This window comes from Empidonax traillii, unplaced genomic scaffold (assembly GCF_003031625.1).
Source record: "Empidonax traillii isolate 1590-97213 ecotype Southwest subspecies unplaced genomic scaffold, ASM303162v1 scaffold702:size1046427, whole genome shotgun sequence".
Taxonomy (NCBI): domain Eukaryota; kingdom Metazoa; phylum Chordata; class Aves; order Passeriformes; family Tyrannidae; genus Empidonax; species Empidonax traillii.
Genome location: NW_020955895.1, coordinates 772,358 through 789,115, shown reverse-complemented (window position 1 = coordinate 789,115; position 16,758 = coordinate 772,358). Strand labels below are relative to the sequence as shown.

Genomic DNA, 16,758 nt, shown 5'->3' with positions numbered 1-16,758 from the left:
GGCATAGTAAACCTTGTTCTCAATATTGGGACTGAAATCATGCCTAATTGTTAATAAAGTTGTCTCTGAGACAGCAGGGTTAAAAAAAAATAAAAGGTTAGCCACACAAAATAAATGAATTCATCAATCTGCATAGCCAAATGGGGATATTGTCATATTGGTCCAATCATTTTCCAAAATGTGCTAATACAGAACTAATTTCTTCTAAAGCGACACAAGGGGCAGAGCTTTAATTAACTTTCTGAAGTCCCCCAGAAAATAAACTATTTGATTTATTTGTTCACAAAATCAGAAAAGGTCTGATCTTGCACAACTGAGTTATTTCTTTTCCCCTTCACGCATACATTTAACAGTTGGGGAACCAGAGTGAGTAAAATTTGCCTTCAGATAGTCGATTTTGAATGAACAATCAAACAAACACTACCAAGGACAATGAATTGCGTCAATTTAATACCAGAGCTACTGACCTAGGGTTGAACCAATCAGGTATAGACTTTATATTTCATGAAATTTCTGTACTTCTGAACATATTCTGCACAGAAAAAAATCTGTTACATCAGTATTACCAAAAATACAATTCTACCATATTGTGTGTTTCTCCAGTGGTGCCAAAGTTGAAAGATCTACATGGACTGGAAAGAAAAAAAAACAGTTCTGACAGAGCTAATTTCTTTGCTAGGTCAGCAGAGTTAGCCAAAGGACATAGGAAATCCGTAGGACATAGGAAATACTTCAACAAAAAGCTATGACAGGATACTATGCTTCTCATGCTTTTTATCTTTATTATTTCTACCTCCTCCTGAAAATATTATTTCCCTTTTTCACTACACATTTCAATCTTGCATAAAATCAAGGTTAAAATTACATCCCAATTTGTTTACATAAAATTGAATTATGAATCAATAAAATAAAAGAAAATAATTCTGCTTGCTTATTGTTTAGATCAATTATCCAATACCAGTGCAAGGTACACTGACTGAGAACTTGCATGCCCGTATTTTAGCATGCTTACAACTCACATTTACCTAGAGTTAATTATTTTTGCTTCAATGCTATGCCATTTACCTCTTGAAATAATGGTTTCTAAGCCAGTCCCATTGATGAAGGCACGTTTGATGGTCTGTGTTTTCACATCAGTCCAGTATAAGCGTTCCTCAACAGCATCGAAATCTATGACTGTCACATCATCGATGTCAGGAACAGTGAAGGCTGTGATGAAGTTGAAATATGGGTTTTCTATGTCCACCCCTCTTATTTCTGAACGTCTTGCATAGAGTAGAAATTTCTTTCTTTCTGTTAGGAAAAAAAAAAAAAAAAAAAGGAAAACATTATTCCTCATCCTCTTTACATCTCTAAAAGAAACCCGAGTCATTCATTTGAGATCACTTTACAAATGTGTAAAGAGTGTTTATATGAGTGATTAAACATCTCCAGAAAACCTGCTCTCAAGTGACACTTGAGAAACAATGTGTAAAGAGCATAAAAATCACGGGAAAAATATAACAATTCTGGAAGATGTACGTGGTGTTACCACACTGCTAAATCAATCTCATGAATGCGTAAGAAAAAAATGCTGAAATGTTTTTTTGTAAAAAAATTTTCCCTGCCTTGCCCACTCAGAGAAATAGTTTCACTTGCACATCAGGTCAGACACCAACATTTGGTATCTGCAGGGGACAGGGACTCACTGTAGCAGGGAAGTTTTGCAAGGTGTGTGTAGGCAGTGAAAGGCAAATACGTGGAACAAAAAGGGCAAATTGATTCTTCTAATTTACAGCTACACTAAAGAAAAAGGATGACACATTAAAGGAAAAACATAGTTCTCCTTTTAAACCTCAAAAGTCTAAATTATTGGAGCAAATGCCTGCAAAGGAACAGTAAAAGTAACTTTTTTCTCCCTGCAATATCCTTGAAGCAACAACATCTTTTTTTTATTTCCTAAACGTTACTAATCAACACTGAAAAGAGTAATTTAGTACAAGGTTCTACAGATAATACACACAATTATTTGACATTTTGAGGGCTTTTAAAGCTTAAAAGTGTTTATTGTAATTGTTTTGGTTGTTTTTTTAACTTCCCTGCAAGGCTGCACACCTAACATTTACGCTTTGTTTTCTAAACCTTGAAAATGAAACCAAGGCAACTCTAGAACAGGTAGAGATTTAAGCTATTAAGTACCTTTTTGTTATTCAGCTTACCTGACTCATAATTTTCGGATGACGCACATGAGAGTACAAAGCTTTCTGGTTTGCAGAGATAAGTTTTGCCAACACATCACACACAGAAACAGCACAAAGAAATGGCTGTGGTAGCAAATATCAAAGCACCACAGACCTCAATTATGAGGCTAAGTTACTGACTCTCAAAAAGTAGACGCCCCTTTAAAACATACCATTAAAAAGCGCTGCAGAGATTGTGTTTAAGATTAACTGGCCCAGCTCAAAATTCTAAAATCAATACAGTGGTCAGGCTTTGGTGGGGAAAACTTACCATAACATGTTTTCTTGTCTAAAGACAGTTTCATCAGGTGTGGGCAGGCACAGGCAGCACTCCTGTTGTGATTGATCAGACACATGTGTGAACATGGACCTCTGCCCTCATTAGCAGCACATGGATTGGAAGCTAAAATTGAATAATGAGACACACAAAAAGCAAGAACACCTTTTAGAATTTAGGTTTGTCACACTGGCATGAGCTACACCAGTGAGAAAGTGGTAATTATTCTACTGAAAGACAAACACAGCCTCAGTGATAAACTGGGCTTGTGCTCTAAACGCTTTTTCTAGGCTGATATTCAACTCACCCAAGAACACATATTTTTAATTTTTGTTGTTGTTGTTCTTAATACAGCCACAAAATTTATCATTGTCACCTCATGAAGCCACTGGACATACTTTTCCCAGGAAGATATTAATTTTGCACCCTATTCACAAGATTTAAATGTATGGAATTTTACACTCCTAATAAGGACATATTGGATTAAACAAATGTTAGCATGATGAGGACCTGAAAAGCAGATTTAATTTTGTGAAAGCTTAGTCAAAGCTTAGAATATGAGATGAACTTTGGCAAATTCAATGTTTCCTCTCAATTTCCTCTCTCTGCCAGAATATTAGATGGAAATCTAACAAGCAAAGATAACTTGAAAAAAGACATGGCAAAGTATTTCTACTTTTCTTAAAGAAAAACCTCTCCTAAGTGTAGCTTTTCACAAGTAGTTTCCTATAGTTCACTCCTTAAATCAAATTTTAGCACACCTTATACAAAGAGCAGAAAGAAAGCTGACTGGAGAAGACCTCTTAGCCTTACAAAACCTTGAAACTGTTCTTATTATCTTCATTATTATACACACACAGCTCTAAAGCACTGCTGAAGAGAAATTTCAGGCATAAACAGAAAGCAACGTTGATTTCCCCTTTTACTAAAAATATAACTTTGAAAATTAACACTGATGGAAAGTGGGAATGACGGACTCATAAAGACAAATTTATAACTATCAAAACCAATTAGTTTAGAATATATTCCTCCAGTACTGTGCCTGCAACACAAATAATTAGACGACTAGAGAAATCTGATGTATGATTTTGCAAAATAAATTTAGCTCAAACACTAAAATTTGAAGACAAAAATCAAAGTCTGCTTTAAAGAACAATTTTTTTCCTCACTGTTTCCTTAAATTTATCCACCGACTCCTGGACCCTTTAACTACTCACTTGTCTAACCAGTATTATGAGAAGGATGAAACTTTCAAAGCCTTGGTTAAACAGGCTAATGAAATTCCGTCACGATTCTAAAAAAAAAAAAAATCCCAGGGTTTTAGTGTTTTACAGTCATCCCCTTTGCCCCTTTTAAGCACTGGCAGCACTTAGCACTCTCTCAGCCTTTAGTTTGTCCCAAAAGTTTATCAAAAGCAGCATCCCATATCCTCTCTGTCAGATCTCCTAAACCTCTGACAAAACGTCATCTGGCCCAATAAGCTTAAAAATATTTATTGCTGCTTAATGACTTAATATCTTCTTTGACTGCTAATAGACTCTAAACACCTCATTATCCTCATGGGGTGACTGTACTTGATTCTGCCTTTTCCAAAAACTACAACACAGAGATGTTTATTTAACATCACTTTTCTTGTGTCTGTAGTAACAACACTGGAATATTGGGGGTGATCTCTTTTCACAAGTTTGTGTGGAAGTCAAAACCCATGACTTTAAGGAAACAACATTGAAGTTAACAAGGTTCAAGGAGCCAATTAAGAAGATCATGGAATCATTTAGGTTGTAAGGGATCTAAGAAACCATCTAGTGATTCAACCTCCTGCAATTTTTTGACATTTTTAACACTGCTGCTGCAAGATTTAAAATTTAGTCTTATGTTTGGTAAAACAGAATTTCCTTTAATTTATTTGCCAGCAACACACAACAGTGTTTTGTGTGTTGTCTATATGCATACAGCCATCTGTGACAATGATTTATTCAGGGCTTAAAAATAATAAATACAACTTGTCTTTTGGTGCAAGTAGTGCATATTATTTTTCTCCACTGAAGCTGTGGTTCCAGTCTGCTCCAAGTATCCACGAAGAGGAGTCAGTACAATTCATGTACTGTCTGTTCACATCACAATTCCCCTCACAATTCCCTTCATTTAGCATGGAATATAAAACTGGTGGAAAAAGAAGTGTTCTAAAGCAGATGTGTTTGTTTCCACATGAGTGAACAACTCTGGGAGCAAACTACCATAATCTAAAAATTGCTTCTAGCAGCACATATTTATATATTCCTTTCATATTCATACTGCTCTCACTGAGTAACAGCTAAGCCCATTCTTTATTTTCTAATAAAATATAATTCTCCTGAAAGCACATGGATATGTTATTGCTTTCACTCTCTAAAATGTGGCTTTTATTTCCTTGTGCTAATTCTAATGCTTTCTTCTATTTCTATTTTGAATAACCACATAACCATTCCTTATTCATCTTTTCCATGCCATTTATGATTTCACAGACTGCCATCATACAGAAGTCTGTCTATGAGTTGTATTTCAAACAGTACCAGCCTACCTGTTCTCAGACCAAACCCCTTCCCATAATCTTGACCTGCCTGTCCAGCTTTCTCAATACTTTTTATATGATTTGTATATGGTATTCCAGATGTGTGAGTAATATGGATTCATACAGCACCACAGTTCACTATCTGTACTTCTTTATTCCTTTTCTAAAAATTTCCAGCAATGTATTTTCCTTTTGATCATAGAAACCCACAGAACTGGCATTTTCACCAAGTGGCCAGCCTTTTGCATAATTTAATTGATTTCCACTGCTGATTGCTTGTCATTCTATTTCTCTTACAGTACTGAGCACAGACATGCATATGTCACTCTGTCATCACTTCTTGACTGCTCTCCAATTTTATTTAAACAAAACATTTATTTTTCTTGACCAGTAACCCTTAAAAAAAACCCCTCAGACATTCCATCACCAGCTGACAAATGAACAGTTACTCTGACAACCTCTCAATAATGCTCATTCACTGTGGACCAACTTACCCTCCCCATTAACTTCATACTGAACCTGTCCCTTCATGGCATCAGATTAGCAAGACATGGTTTGATCTTATACTTTAATGCTGCACAACATGATTAAATTCTGCCCACATCTTCAAATTTATGCACTACAGTTACATCAAAAGGGTCCTTTTAAATTGCTGATAATCATTTCCCTCTCATATTTAAAACCAGCTATAGATCTAATCCTCTGCTCACTTTCAGTAATTTCAATAGCCTTGCTTTTCACGAGGCCGAAGTCAGCCAAGTTAAAATCTTTATACCACCAGAGCATACCTGATTATTTTAGCACTGGATCTTGGAAATTTGCAGGTTAGGACAGATATCAGAAAACGTGTTCTAAAAAAAAATAACTATTTCCTCTAATCACTATTCCTATTCCAGTTTGTAATCATTCACTTTAAGAATTAGTCAACATACTACCTAACAAAAATTTACATATCACCGTGAAGCTAAACAAACAAGAATGTTATTAGGGCAAAGTTAGCCCAATTCTTCATGATATGCCATTGTGTAGGGTATGATAACTTTATGGTAATTCTGAAGCTCTTGTTATCAACTATTGGGGGTCAAAACAAGCAAGATGAGCTCCTCCATCACACAGTGAACAGTTACACACCTGGACCACCTGCCCCAAAAGTTGTAGACAATATGTCAACTAGAAGAATTCATACAAGAAGAATAAATCCAAGCCTTTAAAGAACAAAAAACACCATTTTAGGCTGATGGGTTTAGCCTGTATGGGCTGCTGTCTTTCCCCAGGTCCACACCTTCCTTTAGGTCCTGATCAGCCACTGTCAAAGACACGATGCTGAGTTAAGACAAGGGTAGGAAAGACTGCATTTATAACTCCTAAAGCAAAAATAGAACTTTCATGAGGCATTAAGGAACCCAGTTTAAAGCTCAGAAAAATTGTATGTGTTTTGCATGATTTATAATATATATACAGCACTTTCTGCTGGTTTTGAAGTAATAAAGGATGTACACAAGGATGAGATAAAATCTCAAACTAATAAATTTTTTAAAAATCTACCCATTCTAAGCTACATTGCTGTAAAAAGTCATGTTTTTCAAACAGCTGGCAATCTAGGCTTTAACAGAATATTATAACAAAACAGTGCTATGGAGCTCTATGTTTTTCATTTTTTAATTACAAAAGAGCCCAGTGCTACCAATATATTTTATATTCAACAGTTGTTATACTGCTTGTTATGATTTTTAAATAAAAATTTGATTTGCAGAAAGGAAAATAATTCCAATTCATGTTTGGTTTTTTTTGGTTTTCCTTTTACTTTAAAGTAATGCCCTTGAGAAATGAAAAAAAAAAAAAATATGGAGAATGTGTGAGAAATTCACAGCTTTCTGTTTTCAAGTTGTGATCCTTTCCAAAGCACTATATTTACCCCTCTTATCACTATCCTCAGTACATCTCCTGGTACAACATCTTGTGACTAAAATAGAAGACCTTGCTCTTTGCAGCAAGTGGATTTCTAATATAATGGAGCAAGTTGAAAGAAAATGTTCTTCCTAGAAACCCTGTGTTTGCTTCGTTAACAGCCTTCCTGCCACACAGCTTTGGTTCTGGGAAGATGAGTGGGTCTCAAGCTCATATTCCTGAGAATATTCTGCATTAAGTAAGAAGGTTTCCACAATCCCCTGTGATTTACTGACAGGTGAACTTATCATCCATACAAATATCTCACTGCAACTTCACTGCCTTAAATTAGCATCTGTCCCAGATGCCTGAGGCTACAGGAATTTATTTAGCTCTGCTCTACTTCATTTCAATCAAAATAACTTGCATGATATCTATTGAAAGCTAATAAACTTTCACCTACATAGGTGACCCAGATGTAGACCTGTGGAGATTCAACTAAAAAATGTTCAGCCTTCAGTACTATATCTATACTGACAGTTTGCAGCGTAAATCTACTGTTAATTTTATTTTGGGATTTTAACCTGCATGATATCTTGTTCATTTATTCAAAAATAGCTACAAATTCAAAAGAAAAATAAGAAGTTACAGCATAGTATCACAGTTTTTCTCTAGTTCCATTAGAGCAAGGTACTGGAGATTCAGAAAAAAAAAAATTCTTCCATTGAAAGAGAACAATTTAGAGCAAACCCAAAAGGCCAATCATAAAATCACAATCCAGTGTTTTCTACATCACAAAATAAACCCTGCAATTACACAACTTGATATTTGAACTTCTTTATTCTGGCAAATAACAGCTGAAAACTCTTCTACAGCTTTTACTTGCCTTGAGGCCAAGATATCTGTGACTGTGGAATGCTGACTGATGTCTCCCTAGGCTATAGACTCTCTCCAAAGATGCTGCCTGGCCCCAGTCCAAACAGAAAATAGTTGTTCTTTTTCTGACAGCAAGAAAAGGCTAATGGGAACTCTACTGCTACTCTGATAACACGAAATATGGGGCGGAGTTCCTCAAATCCCAAAGCTCAGCAAGTGACTAATTATAAAAAAAAAAAAAAATTAAATCCCCTCCCCGCCAAAAAAAAAAAAAAAAAAAAAAAAAAAAAAAAAAAAAAAAAAAAAAAAAAAAAAAAAAAAAAAAAAAAAAAAAAAAAAAAAAAAAAAAAAAAAAAAAAAAAAAAAAAAAAAAAAAACACACCTCAAACCCTCAAATCCAAAAAAACAAGCCCCCAAACCCCACATTATTTGAAAGGGGTTTGCAGAGGTGTCTATTTACTCCACTCATATTTTCATATCCTAAGCATAAATATTCTTCAGTCTAGAAGTCAGACAGCTTTGTTAGAACAGGACACTGCCCTAAAAAGTAAATTCATAAAAATCAGAGAAATAAGAGGCTTATTTCAAAAAGTGATGAAGTCCAAGGAACTTGACAACCACTGTAAACCAGAAACATTCTTCTTCTTCAACATACATTCATTATTATTTTAAAATAAAGCCATGAGAAAAATGTATCCTGACAATCTATGTCACCTGCTGTGAGGTAGATGAGGAAGCCACTGTGAGTCTTTATCACAGTTGTCATGAAGCTTCACAAACTAGCAGTGAGTTGTATTCACTGCTTTCCTTTTTTCCACATGTGCTATTAGGGAGCATCCTTCAAATTTTTTTGACTATTAGTTTAGAGGGAGAATTTTACTTGTTGGTACTCATTTACATTAGAGCTATATCCATAGTTTTCCGTGTGTAACTGATGCAGAACTAGGTTTCCAGACATTTACAAAGCCATACAATATTGTCAGGATTTAATGTTTTCAAATTGAGATTGCTCAGAACCTACTAACATAAAAGTTTAAATGGCTTACTGAGCGCTACGAATCCTGAGTGAGAAGAAAAACAAAATATCATTTCTCAATATTAAAAAAAAAAACAAACAAACAAGTGTATATGAGATGAATTTTAAAGTAGTTTCTATTAACATCAACTTTCTGAGAGGAAAGTTGAAATTTATCCAGAGAACCTAGGAAATTCTGTAACTAATTGGAGGTCATCCTCCAGTGGTATTTTTTATTTCCTACACCTATGTATGAAATAGTGACTGGTTTTGTTATGTCTCCCAAATAAAAATACACATTCAATTCTTTTTTCAGCATTGGTATTTTGCAGAGTATATATATATATATATATATATATATATATATATATATATATATGAACTCCATACAAACTTCTGCTACATGGGTTGCATGCACCTGCCTTCATTTATTGCTGAATAGAACAGTTCAAGGCAAATTCATTTACAAATTCATATAAAATTTCATATTAAAAATGCCTATTTCTCCCCCTAATAGGGACAATAATAAGTTATTCTACAAATAACACAGATATGTATATATAAAAGGAATACTTATTCCCCTGTCATAGGAACAATAATCAATCGTTCTATAAAGAGTCACCTTGTGGTTGACGACTTGGATGGTAGATCTGAAGATCAAATGGCTGAGCACTTGTTTTTTGTATTACACTGACATTCTGGCCAGTCCACTTATTGGCTTTTGCCAGTGTGTTGGTTCTCCAATCTGTCCAATACACTTCACTCCCATACAAAGAAACAGCAAAAGGGTGAGAAAGATATTCGTGACCCCGTATGATCTCTATCATGCCAGTTCCATCGTACAGTGCAGAATAAATGGCATCCGACCTACAAGATAACCCCAAATTTAAGATTACATAAAAATAAACATTTGAACCATTATGAAATTGGGCAAAATGTATAAAAAATTTACTCTTACATACTGGTAAGACCAAAGGATGTTCACAGTGCAACCTTTAATTTCAGAGACGATTTAGTTCATATTAATAGTTTAACTGGAGTTATGAAATACTGGCTTGCTTTGATAATGTTTAAATTTACATCCCTGCTGTGAAAAATACAACAGGAAAGTCAGTTTCAGACGAACTTAGAGAAAGAACAGTTGACTATCTTGGGCCTTCCATGGATAATTGTCAGGGAGGACATGTGGGAACTGTTCTCTGAGGCACAGGAGCCATGGATGATACCAGAGCTGGAAGAGCATAAGATTCACCCCCTCCCCTGAATGAGGCAAGAGCAGGTCCCAGGGGTGGCAGTCAGGTTCAGCCAAGAGTCCAAATCACCAGAAAAGTTTGTGGTGACAATCCAGGGTAAGCCAGGAAACCACACTGTTGGTTGGGATCTGGACCAAGAAGGGCCACTGCCAGGGAGTGATTTATGTCCATGATGTAAGTAACTACATTCCACTTACACTGCACTTCGCATTTCTGCATGTAAGAACAAGGGCTTATCAAGAGATAATAGGAAAGCTGTTATCACTTTACCTGGCATCTGTCCACACTATTCTTTTTTCAAAATGATCTACAGTCAGGCCATTAGGCCAGGCTCCAGTATCCATGTCTTTATAGATGATCTTTCTTTCCGCTCCGCTCATGGAAGCGGATTCAATGCGAGGAAAATTTGCATCCCAGTCGGTCCAAAACAGAATCCTTGTAAGAGGGAGAGGGAAAGAAAAGGGATAGAAGAAAATATCAAAGCACCAAGAACAATCTGAAATGGTTTAATAAGACAATATTTGGAAAAAAAGGTTCAAACGTTTACATGCTTTAAATAAAAGGAATAAACATAGATCAATTTGGGCAACTATATCAATTCCTTGAAGTGAAAGGGTAACATGGAGGTAATATTTCATTATTAGTGTTAGAGCAACCATGAAATTAGGAAAGTTTTTTAAAAACTAGGAGTTTACCAGCATTCCCTTTTTCATGTCCATTTATACAAGTAACAGCTTGTCTTCCTTCCCTCTATAATTAGAAACCCAGCTCATTAAATGAAATTATAATGAAAGCCTTTGAAAGCAATCCACAGATGAGAAGGATGGGGAGGGAAGAATGGGAAGAAAGGTAATTTGAGGTAGCAGAGACCAAGGAACAGGCTAAGCCAGAGAATTTTATCTATTATTAAGAGTGTTCAACAAATTTTATACAGATCAGTCCCAAGAAAACTGAAAAACTGTGTTGTATGGTTGTTTCCCCAAGTTAGGTACTATCTCCAGTGTTTTTTCAACAAGGAGAGCTTTCACTTGTATTACTAAAGTAGTATCTTGCTAAAGGTCAGAAGAAGCGTCACCAAAAGGTCAAAAATACACTCTATCAGTTTTCAGCTTATACGAGTTTTCAACGCACAAACTTTTTTAACTTGTTAAAGGAAAATAACACTTTTGACAGGAAAACTTCTGATTAGTTGTAAAGAGCCAATGGCAGTCAGACTGCAACTAAACTTGTGACAAGTTTTCATATTTCCCACTAAAGGACCTTTGACCGGAACAGTCAGAGAGATTAAACAAGGTAAGACCAGATGATGCTGTTTGTCTCAGTGCTGAGTTTTTGCCTGTGGGCACACATGTTTGTGCATAAAAGTTTACTTTAAATACATCTGTGCATGTGTAGACTGAGAACACACATGCTCAGCCTCACTGCAGGTTGGAATGGAGTTATGGACTCACATCTCTATTGGGATACAAGATTTGTGCAGTCCTAACACAACCCTTTGCTTCGAAAACACATCAGTGTTTGTTTATTCATATTTATTTGTGAAAAGGTTGAGGAGCTACTCCTATCTGAGTTCAAAGACTTTATTCTTTCCTTACTTGTAACATAATGTAGCATCAATTGCTTCCAGTCTTTCAAGGGGCAGATTAAGCCTTCAGTTTCAGCAAGTGGTGATTTGTTTTTTTGTTTTGTTTTGCCTTCCAACCATTTAATTTGAACAACTTCTCTGCCAATTTTTCTGCCAACAAGATGCCTCTTTTCAAAGATCTCTATAGATAAGCAATGCACTCTGTAAATAAGCTTTCTACTACCTCAGCTGAGAGGGCAATATTCTTACTCATTTAAAGCACGTACATCCTAATTCACAACTTATGTCCCAGAGAGATCTCAGGTGTCAGAATATGGGACCTTTATTTTTATATTCAAAGCTTTATTTCAGAAAGAAATATTCAGTGAAGATACAACAGACCGTAGCAAATCCTAAAATGAAATATTCCCAAAATTAAATATCACAACTGCAAACTCACAATTTGTATTATTTTTCACCACATTAATTTGTGGTTGGTGGTTTGTTGTTTTTGTTTTTTAGTTGTTTGTTGTTTTGTTTCCTTTTTTTTTTCTTCTCTGAAAGAATAATAATTATGAGAAGTCAATGTAGCTATTGACTATCACCTAATATTCTGGTTTTTAGGATATCCCTAATGAACAGGTAGAAAAAAATCCTGACAGAAGCTCTCAAACATTATCTCTATTTTAAAGATGGAGAAACAAATAAAAAGAGTGGGATTTACCTCACTCAGCTGTTAGTCTTCCAGTAACATCTAAATGACATTTTTATAGTCCCACCAAAAAAATCAGACTCTAAGTGAGACGAATCACCTGGACAACACTTAAATCTGTCCATTAACCACACAGGAAGGCTAGACCAAAGGTTCCAGTTACTATCATCCAGATTTAAAAAAAAAAAATAAATGAAATAACCGAATGGCAAGGGAAGTAATTTGTCAACAAACAGATATCTGTTGATATATGCGAATCTCATGACTTATGGTTTTTTAACCCTTTTCACTGGGACAAAACCCCTCAATAATGGACTGTTTATCACTCAAAATATACTTTCAAGTATTACTGAAGAAAAGTTAGAAACTCACAGCAAAAAAGGCAATCAATCTCACATTTAAACCTCTAACTTTGAAATGCTTTGCAACAAGAAACAGTAACATTTTTATAATTACCCATATCTGGGATCCAAAGCAATAGCCCTTGGGTGTTCCATAGCTCCAGCTATTAATGTTGTTCTCAGGGTGCCATCTAGTTTTGCTACTTCAATTTGGTCCAAATTGCTGTCTATCCAGTATATGTTTCCTGCAATCCAATCTACAGTAAGACCTTCAGGTGTGGCCAGGCCATGTTGTACCACAACCTCAATGGCACTAACACCTTCAAAAGAGGAAGAAAACAAAAAAAAGAAAAAAAAAGAAAAAAAAAAAAAAGAGTCTTAAAGAGCTAATACATAGTCTGGTATAGTGAACACGGACATACAAGTCTACCATATCTTCTCAGAGTGAATTATTGATTAATCTGTATCTGATGGATGATAACACTTTGTTCCAGGTGACCTTTTGTCTTTACAAATGCAACAGAATGCTGAAAATAAGTTCAATTTTGGCAGTTACACAAATAAAAATAATTCCATAGTAATAAAAATTTGTAGGTCTCTGATGTTTTAGTAAGTAAAGCCCTGAAACTTTCCATAAAGGTCAGAGTCCACATGGAGAGCAACACAGGAGAGGTTCAGAACTCACACAGTTCCATTTCCCTTCTTTCTCAATCAGAAAAAGAGAAAACTGGAAGATTGTGACACAGTCAGTAATGGCAGGGAATTCCCTGTTTGAAATATATATTTTGGGAAGCTCCACAATAAACAGCCTTACTTTATTCCTTTGAATTCACACTGTTGCTATCTACTAACAGCTACACTACCAAACACTTCTCCCAGAGAATCACAAAATTTTTCACGCAAATTGCAATTACAGAACCACTCTGTTAGTCCTCAGGACCTCCACGAAGGCACAGTGCTCTTGCAGGTGCAAGTCAGTTCTTGACAGCTGCAAGACTGAGGGATTAAATTAACTTTTTCTTTAATTGTTACACCCCAGAAGTCACTTGGGTTGTGGCACAGTGGGATTAAAACACAGTGTGACAAGAAGAGGCTCTCACTGGTGTCATACAAACACCAAAACCATGACTGGGGAGTAGTAATTCTTTCTCTATTTTTGCATACCTAACAGTGTAGGATATTTCTTTCCTCTTCTGGATCTGTGGATATAAAATACCCACAAATATAGTCTACTAATGAGCAGAAAAAAATTCCCAGGAAACTAAAATCAAGCATGTCAGAGAACATATGTGTGAATGCATAAGTGAACTTTTCCAGGTGCGAATTAGAAATTCTTATGCCTGTTAGCTCATGCAGGAATGAAAGCACTGGAACATGTACTTCAACAAAGAACATTTTGTAGAAATTCTTTTGTATATAAGATTATATTGAGTTATAGGTCGCCATTCGGTCACCAAAACGAAAAACAAGTCTTTCTGGATGCTATAAAATCTTGAAGTAGGATCTGCCACCTAGCGAGAGGGGACAGACATCTGATTTATCAGACATCTGATAAATTCTTACACTTTTTCAAAAAGATGAAGGTAAATTACAAAAAAGTGAAAGAAATCAATAGTGCATTCATTGAACCAGGAAGAAATATCAACTCTTTGCATCTGCCATTTTCTTCCCCCTACAGCCTCTTGCAAAAAGAAGCTTTGATAATAAAAGTCTTTTCCAGCTCAACATCAAGTACAATCTAGATATACACCTCTTCAAAGGCAGAATAACATCATAAATTCTGTTTCTGTGAATGGTAGCTCAGTTACAATTGAACAGGTCCAACACCCTGTAACTGCAGTTGTTCTTACTGTTAAGAATATAAAGATTAAATCCATACCTCCAGTGTCAGAGAGCTTGCCTCTGTAAATTTTGTCCTCCACCACATCCGTCCAGTACAGTAAACTCTGACTGAAATGAAAGTCAAGGGCTATTGTGTTTCTTAGCCCAGGAACCAAGAGGCTGTAGTCACGCTTGTGAAGATCAATTTTCCTGATCTCGTGTCGAATAGAAAAAATTATGAAAGCCTCAAATGGATCTGGAAGCAGAAGATTATACGTTTCAAAGGGATAATAAAGAAGGTATTGTCACATACTGATATAAATGACAAGTAGAGGGTGAGAACAACAGAACACTTAATCATGAGGAACAGATGATTAAAACAACTCATCTTCTGATAAGGCGTATTTCAAATACTTTTTCAGTCCCACAAACTTTTGACTTCTCCCTTCGAACATTACCTTTGATCCCAAGGATTGATATTAAACATTAAATTCAGAAATATCAAACTCAGCTATTGAACCGTGTTTTGTAGTCCATAATTTGAGCTTTAAAAAGTCACAGTAGCAGAATTAAAATCTGATTTTTCCAAAGTTTCAGAATATATTAATCCATTAAATTATACATTGTTTCAAATAGCAGTTAGTTGAAACATTTTACTAAAATATATATAGCATACCTTTTCAACATACAATATACCTTGGTTTGCAATTGAAGTGCTTTAAAACTCCTCAACCCAAACTAACAAGCAAGAAAATTTAACATTGTACATGCTTATTGACACACTTCATCACAAATCCAGCTACCATTACAGCTCTCCTTCCTTTTTTATTCAATTAATGTTACGTGATTTGTGCCAGTGAGTTTACATCAAATTGCACATAAATATCTGTAAACACACTCTGCATAGGTCAACCATACTATGAAATTGATTTTTTTTTTTAATTATAGTTCTTACACATTTTAAATTAAGAAAGGTTTTGCAAACAAGTAGCTACTTTAATAAAACAAAAAAGGAAGACAAAAATTAGATACTGTAAATTGTTGAATTAACTTGGCATATCCACTTTATTGAAGATTTCACAGCAAACCTTTCCTGTGGGGAAGTGATTGGGTTTTTCCCCCATTTCTTTCTCCTAGAGTAAAACACAAATTATACTGAGGGTCTTGTTTCCCATACAACTAAAACCCCATTTATATAAAAGACAGATTATTGGCAATAGACAGTATTGTATCCTCTAAAATTTTCAAAAAAAAGTCACAAAAATTGTCCTCAGTAGAGAGATGTGTTAATACCTCTCTTTGAAAATATTAACTTCATTATGTTCTTCTCTTGATACCCATTGCACACAGATTAAACGATGATGTTTTAAGCTAATCAGGTACCTCAGCAGAGCTTTTTCTGCTCTTGAAGTACTTGTTCAATTCTGGCCTGAACTTTCCAAATGATCCTCCTGTTTGTGAAAGCAATGAATGATTTCCTGCAAAGTCATTTTCAAAGCTCTCCAGTAGTTAAATAATTTAATAAAGAGCAAGATCACTGACATTAGTAGCTATTTCACAAGTCCCAGTTATCTGAACTTGAGAAATACTTTAATGGCACTCCCCAGTTTCTGATGAATTTGCAGATATTATTCAGGTTGTTTTGTGATTCCCATGCATAAGAACACACATCACGATCATGAACAGTGGTTTCTTTTATATTTCTCAGAAATTAACACCACAATGGGAAAAAAAAAAAGAAACCTAATAAACATGTGCTATGTTGGATGGGTTTCTTTCATTCAAAGCAGAGGAAGGACTTGTTAAGATAAATAACCTACAGTAAAAATTATCAAGAACACTGATGGTAAAAAGGATTATAATTCAATGGGATTTTGACACTTGAAATAAATATGACCAAACTCTTCCACTCCCTTCCCCCAAGCTTTATTGAGAACAGAGTATGATACTGTACCCTCCTCTGAACCCAGCTCTTAAAAAAGAAAAACAATCAACTACATAAGTGCAAGGAGAAAAGAGCAAGCGTTGTAAGAGGTCTAGAAAGCACAGCCTGCAAGGAAACAATGAACAATCTGGAATGTCTTAGTCTTAAAAAAAAAAAAAAAAGAAATAGAAAAAAAAATAGAATAAGATGATGACTGGAAGCACAATTCTCCGAAGATATAAAAAGCTTATGAATTGAAAATGGGAAAAATCCTGTCTTCTGTATAAATAACAAGTAGGTCAAGGATTAAAAGCTTAA

General features: G+C 35.2%; 1 protein-coding gene across 6 annotated transcripts in view; it reads right to left on the bottom strand.

Moving 5' to 3' along the window:
- The window catches only part of LRP1B (LDL receptor related protein 1B), a 671,639-nt gene that overhangs the window by 183,259 nt on the left and 471,622 nt on the right, over positions 1-16,758 (bottom strand). For all 6 annotated transcript variants that reach the window (XM_027900055.1, XM_027900058.1, XM_027900056.1 and 3 more), the window contains exons 23-28: positions 14,575-14,772; positions 12,811-13,015; positions 10,349-10,513; positions 9,448-9,692; positions 2,491-2,622; positions 1,066-1,293 (exon numbers count right to left, since the gene is read on the bottom strand). In XM_027900055.1, coding sequence (XP_027755856.1) covers positions 1,066-1,293; positions 2,491-2,622; positions 9,448-9,692; positions 10,349-10,513; positions 12,811-13,015; positions 14,575-14,772 — 1,173 coding nt within the window. The remainder of the gene's footprint in view (positions 1-1,065; positions 1,294-2,490; positions 2,623-9,447; positions 9,693-10,348; positions 10,514-12,810; positions 13,016-14,574; positions 14,773-16,758) is intronic.